The 5,280-nt window shown below is 50.8% G+C and overlaps 1 protein-coding gene across 1 annotated transcript; it reads left to right on the top strand.

The window, feature by feature from the left end:
* Window positions 1-6: 6 nt before the first annotated feature.
* LYSMD4 (LysM domain containing 4) lies at window positions 7-4,783 on the top strand. Its single transcript, XM_011357287.1, has 2 exons — window positions 7-1,019; window positions 3,039-4,783. The coding sequence occupies exons 1-2, from the start codon at window positions 477-479 to the stop codon at window positions 3,648-3,650; spliced, it is 1,155 nt and encodes a 384-aa protein (XP_011355589.1). The 5' UTR covers window positions 7-476; the 3' UTR covers window positions 3,651-4,783.
* Window positions 4,784-5,280: the final 497 nt, after the last annotated feature.

Below are 5,280 nucleotides of genomic sequence, written 5' to 3'. Positions count from 1 at the left end.
CACTGGCTGTCCCCGAATGGGCCGCTCCCTTGTGGCTCGGAAGGGCCCGGATGCCAACTCTCTTTGAGGCTGTCATTCCCCATATTTGAGACTCTTCATTAGGTCACTTTGGAGAGGGGACACAGGGTATGATGGCTTTTGCACTTGGCTGGAAATGAACATGAAAATCAGAGGATGTAATGAAAGCAAAGGGATTTGCGAGAAACTGGACGAATTTCTTTAGTCGGCAGAAATTTTTCCCTGACTTGCCCTACATAGTATTTAATTTAAATACGAAATACGAGTGTTCTTAGTTTTTCTAATCAAGCGGCCTTAGTGACGATACTTTCGTGTAAAGCTGAACAATAATTTTTTGCACAGCGATTTCGAATTAAGATTCTGGGTGCAAGGATCCCAGCCGTGCCTTTGCTATTCAGAGGCCGCAAAAAGGTTTTTTTTCCCTCCACATCTGTGGTTTTGGGGAGACACAGGTGCGGATGAGGAATGAGGGGTCAAGACGAGGGGTTCTTTTGTGTTCTGAATATGTAATCAGGAAAAAAAGTGTCTTTATCTGCCTCTCGCCCTGTATAAACACATCGTTTTGTGCTGATGTGTTTTGTGTGTTTTTTTTTTTTTTCCGGTACTTAAAATTAGGAGAAAGAGTCCTCTCTAACGAGACACCGATCTTTAACGTAGTCAGGGGACTGAATGTGCTTTGTCTGGAATTAACGCTGGGGTTTGGTTTTCAGTTTAAGACAATGAGGCAGAAGGGAGTGCTAACCAAGCCTTTCCAAGGCCCAGCCCTGGTCTGTAGGACTCCGACCAGCCAAGTTTACGTGTTTGAGAGTGGCGGCGGGGACTCTGGGCACTCCTCCGAGGAAGAGTCCCCGCGTGTGGCTCTGCGGCCGCGGGGCCAGGAGCGCCAGAAGAAGGGTGCCCACCACCCTCGGCGGCCGGGAGCAGGGGGCGTGGTGCTGCTGCAGCGGGAGCTGGCGCTGGAGGACAGTCTCAACAAGCTCGCCCTTCAGTACGGCTGCAAAGTAAGGAACCCCCGCGGGCGCCGGTGCCACCGCCCCTCCGTGCCCGCGTAAGCGGAGTCACCGATGAGTGGCGCTTGCCGCCCCCTCCCGACCCCCAGGGGTGATGGGGGAGGCCTCCTACAGCGTAAAGGGGTCCCCCGTTAGTGGGAGACGGAAGGCAGGAGGAAGTAGTCAGTTCTGCAGCCGAGGGGTCGAGAAGGGACTCTCAGGTGATGAGGCTGTCGCCTCTCTGCAGACTTCTCCTCTTCCCTGTCCCTCCAAACTGAAAGGCTGAAACCTTTTTCTGTTTGTTTGTTTTCTTTTGAGCACATTTTCTTTGAGACCTAAGGGGGCCAGGGAGAACTTAGATCTGAGGTTTCTTTGGTACGCTTGGTTTTTTGGCTGCTTTTTCTGACCCATTCTCGCTGGTTGTAACTTACTCGGTTGGAACTGCATGATCTAGCCTTTGTATGCTGTGTATCTATATAACGCTGTTTCTCTTTTTAATTATGTTTTTAGCATTCAGAGTGATTAACAGTGGCAAAGTAAGTAGGAAAGTATTTATAGAATTGCTTTCTCCCGGTTGGAAACTGTTTATTTCATTTTGCTAACACTGCTACAGCTTTGTATGGCTTTCTCTAAGGCTATCTGAGCAACTTATTTTAAAAATCTTTTCCTCCTCAAAGTGTCTCATCTAACTAGGTTCAAATGGTTAAACACACGTGTGGGGTGGCGTGTCTCCCAGGGAAATCAACAGGCTGCTCCCAACCAGGGACACAACAGCGGTTTTAAATTGTCCTGAGGTTTATATACTTGACTCTTACCATCAGCGTGTGCAGGCATATTGTATGTTTTATAGGACATGAGCCGAAAGATGAATCCTGCCCTCCGCAGACCCGAATAGATGCAGTGGGCTTTTTGGAATGGTGGTGTTTGATAAATCCGTGACGACTATATATAATGCCTCCAATAAGTGATCAGTTTTCCTCTTTAAATAAATAAAGTTGATTTTATTAGAGGCAAAGATAAAAATGTCTCTAGCACCTTATATTTTAGTTTCAGGACATAATAAATTAAAAATGTTCCCCATTCCAATTTAATTAGATGATTAAAAACAGCTGCTAAATAATTAAAATAATGGAGATAATTGATTTGAATAAGGCTCTTTCTACTGGACTGTTGGCCGTATTTACGCTAAATTAAAACTATAGACTGTGTGATGCTTTCAGTAAGTTTTCAAACATTAGCTGGAGGAAGTTTATCTTTGACTTACAATCCCCCCAGCCACACACACATACACATACCCTTAAATCTTAAGATTCGATTATGGGAAGAGTTTCTCATGAACTTTGTTACTTTATGAAACGCATGATTCCCAGCCTGATTCACGATTCCTTACATGTTTCTGATTATTATACAAAGTTGTAAAGTCCTCAAAGTGAATTAACCCTAGGTCACTTGTATTCAGAAAAATAAGCTTGTCTGCCGCACAGTACTTCCGGGAGAGCAGACGGAAGAGCCACGCGAGCACAGTCCATAAAACGTTATTGCTGGTAAACGAGGTTCTGAGTGTCCGGCTGGCTGAAGCTTGGCATTTGCTGATAACGTGCAGCAGCTTCTGCGTTGGGTTCGGACGTGGCGGGGGTCAGCCAGACGGGGGCGCTGTTGCCTCAGAGTTAACAGAAGTAGAAGGGCGAAGGCATTCTTTTTACTCCCGTGGTGGTTTCACCTCAAAGCATTTTGTTGCAGTGACACTTTGAACAAACAGAAAAGTCTTCTCCAAAACTGATCTCAAATGGTTCAGACTTGCAAACGTGTAGGAAAATTTGATGATCGAGCTATATATTAAGGCTGAGTTAAAGCTCAGAAATGAAGTTCTCAGCCTAAGCTACTTCTGTGTACAGGTGCAGTTTTCAGTGTTCATCAGATTCTTAAGCGGGTGGGCTCGGACCGTCCACCAGGAAACTTAGCCCCGCTGTGGATATTGGTGCTAAGGAGCTGTCTGTGTTTCGTGATGTTTGTCTCCGTGGCTTCCCTTAGGTCGCAGATATCAAGACAGCCAACAACTTCATCAGAGAACAAGACCTATATGCTTTGAAGTCTATTAAGATTCCGGTGAAAACCCATGGGATCCTAACAGAGACCCACGAGGAACTCAGACCCCTGGCGAGCCCCTCCCCGGAGACCAGAGTGACCTTCGAGGAGCATCCAGACCAAGACGGAACAGCCGTAGGCGCCAGCGCCCCGTCCAGCCCGCTGACGGATTTCTTCAGGGGCATTGACCAGAATATTGAGCGTGCGGTGCAGTCAGAGGTCTTCATCAACGACAGTCGCTGCGGCGAGACAGCCAGTCAGCCGCTCCTTCCGGCTCCTGCCAAGTCGCCGAAGAACGGGGCCGACTGCGGGATTCAGTGGTGGAATGCCGTTTTCATTATGCTGCTCATCGGGATCATCTTACCCGTGTTTTATTTGGTCTATTTTAAAATACAAGCCACCGGCGAGATCCCCAGTATTTTGAACGCAACTGCTGTCCCCAATGGCTCGGTGGCAATGAGTGCAGCTCGAGGGCCAGCCCCCAAATCAGCAATTCCGGTAGCGACGGTCCCCGCTCCAGACAACCAGCTCAGGCACAGCACCTGGGGGGGGAACTAGCTGTCCTTTCTGAAGTCGGGCTGCAGCGCTGGAGCCCCTGCTGGGCATCAGCTGCCGTCGTCACATCCTACGGTGCTGCGTTTACTCTGCTGTGACATGGGGACACGTTTCAGAAGCCACCGTCGTGTTCTCAATTCAGGCCCTAATTGCCTCATCTAATCCAAGGCCGCGGGGCCAAAACGCCAGCACCCGCAGCCCCTCCGTCCAGGAAGTCGTGGCAAGAGAAACAGATGCGACGAATGTCGTTTCTTGAAGGCATTCGGTGGACTGGCCGTGAGTGTCTTCACAGTAGCACTGCATGGGCCCCCAGCGGGGGAGGGGACGGCCTGGGCACGTGGACCTGCAGCGTGGGAACTCCCAGGGTCGGCTTCGGTCACCTGGCTATTTGCAGTGTCCCTCGCTTGCTGTGGAGGGGTGACTGGCTCTGACAAATGGTGTTCTGTGTCTCCCTGGCAAAGGTGCTGTCCCGTAGCGGTGAATGTCACTCTGTTGTAGCGTGACAGACTGTAATTAGAACAAGTCCTGCTTCGTATCTGCCGTGCCAGTTAGCTGCTTAGTGTGACACACGCGTGTGTTTGATGCTGCCACGTGGTGTGGCCAGCACTTCCGGGCCAGAGCATTTGGGGCTGGTGCCCGCAGAGGTCGCTACCTGGATTCCCCAGGCCATCTTCCTTGGAGTTCTTGCTGGCCAGAGTCCAGGGCTGAACAGAGGGAGGGATGATGCCAGTCACCGAGGTCCCAGCGTATGACACTTCTCAGGCCAAGCAAGCTCCCGTGCTTGCTTCCTGCTGCTTCCCCGACTGCATTCTCAGGAATTCTGGAGCCGCAGGAGATGAGGGTTCAGTGCATTTCTTCAGGTGACTTACACTCTACGTGCAGGGTGGCTCCTGATGGTAACGGAGGGCCTGGAGCTGGCCCCTGCTGTGAAAAGGGGCCTGACACCTGTTGGCCTGAGGTTCGCCCATCTTCTCCCATTCAAGGCAACTGGGTGCTCTGTGCGGATGGAGGGGGGCGTGGGTTGGCCTCTGGGGACCTTCGGGTGGAGCGGGGGTGGAGGGAGAACCTGCTTTGACAAGGTCGCACCTCGGTCTCACAGAGGACTAGAAATGGGTCTCAGAGGTCCGCCTCCAGGGAGGGGGGTCCGCCTCCAGGGAGGGGGCCGGCGCACACCTGCTGAGCTTTGGGCCCGGCTCGGGCCTTTGACACTTGAGGACACAGTGGTAAATTGAGAAGATTCATCCTAAGAGGAGGGAGGGTGGCAGCAGCGTCCTGGAGGTGGCCCCCAGGTCCTCGCTCCCCTCTGTTTTGTGAAAAACGATTTCCCCAGGTTCAGTGAGTAACTTTAAGTATCTTCAGTGTTCAACGTGTCCTTCAAAACCAGGACGGCCTTCGGGACAGGAGCTGGCGAGCGTTTGCTTCAGGAGCGTTTCGCTGATCTGCCAGCCCAATGTCTGCTCGCCGGCCCAGGAGGCCACGGCTTTCTCTGTTTGTCACTGTTTTCAGCAGGCAGGGCTCAGAGTCCTATGGTGAAATGATTTTGCCAGGCAAAAAATGAATAACTGTACCCTTTCTTCAAATGGAATAAAGTCATTTCTTCTGTGAAGGAAAATTGAGTCTTCTTTTTTTTTTT

This window comes from Pteropus vampyrus, unplaced genomic scaffold, assembly GCF_000151845.1.
Source record: "Pteropus vampyrus isolate Shadow unplaced genomic scaffold, Pvam_2.0 Scaffold34, whole genome shotgun sequence".
Taxonomy (NCBI): Eukaryota; Metazoa; Chordata; class Mammalia; order Chiroptera; family Pteropodidae; genus Pteropus; species Pteropus vampyrus.
Note: the sequence above shows the minus strand (reverse complement) of the source record. Positions and strands in the feature narration are given on the sequence as shown.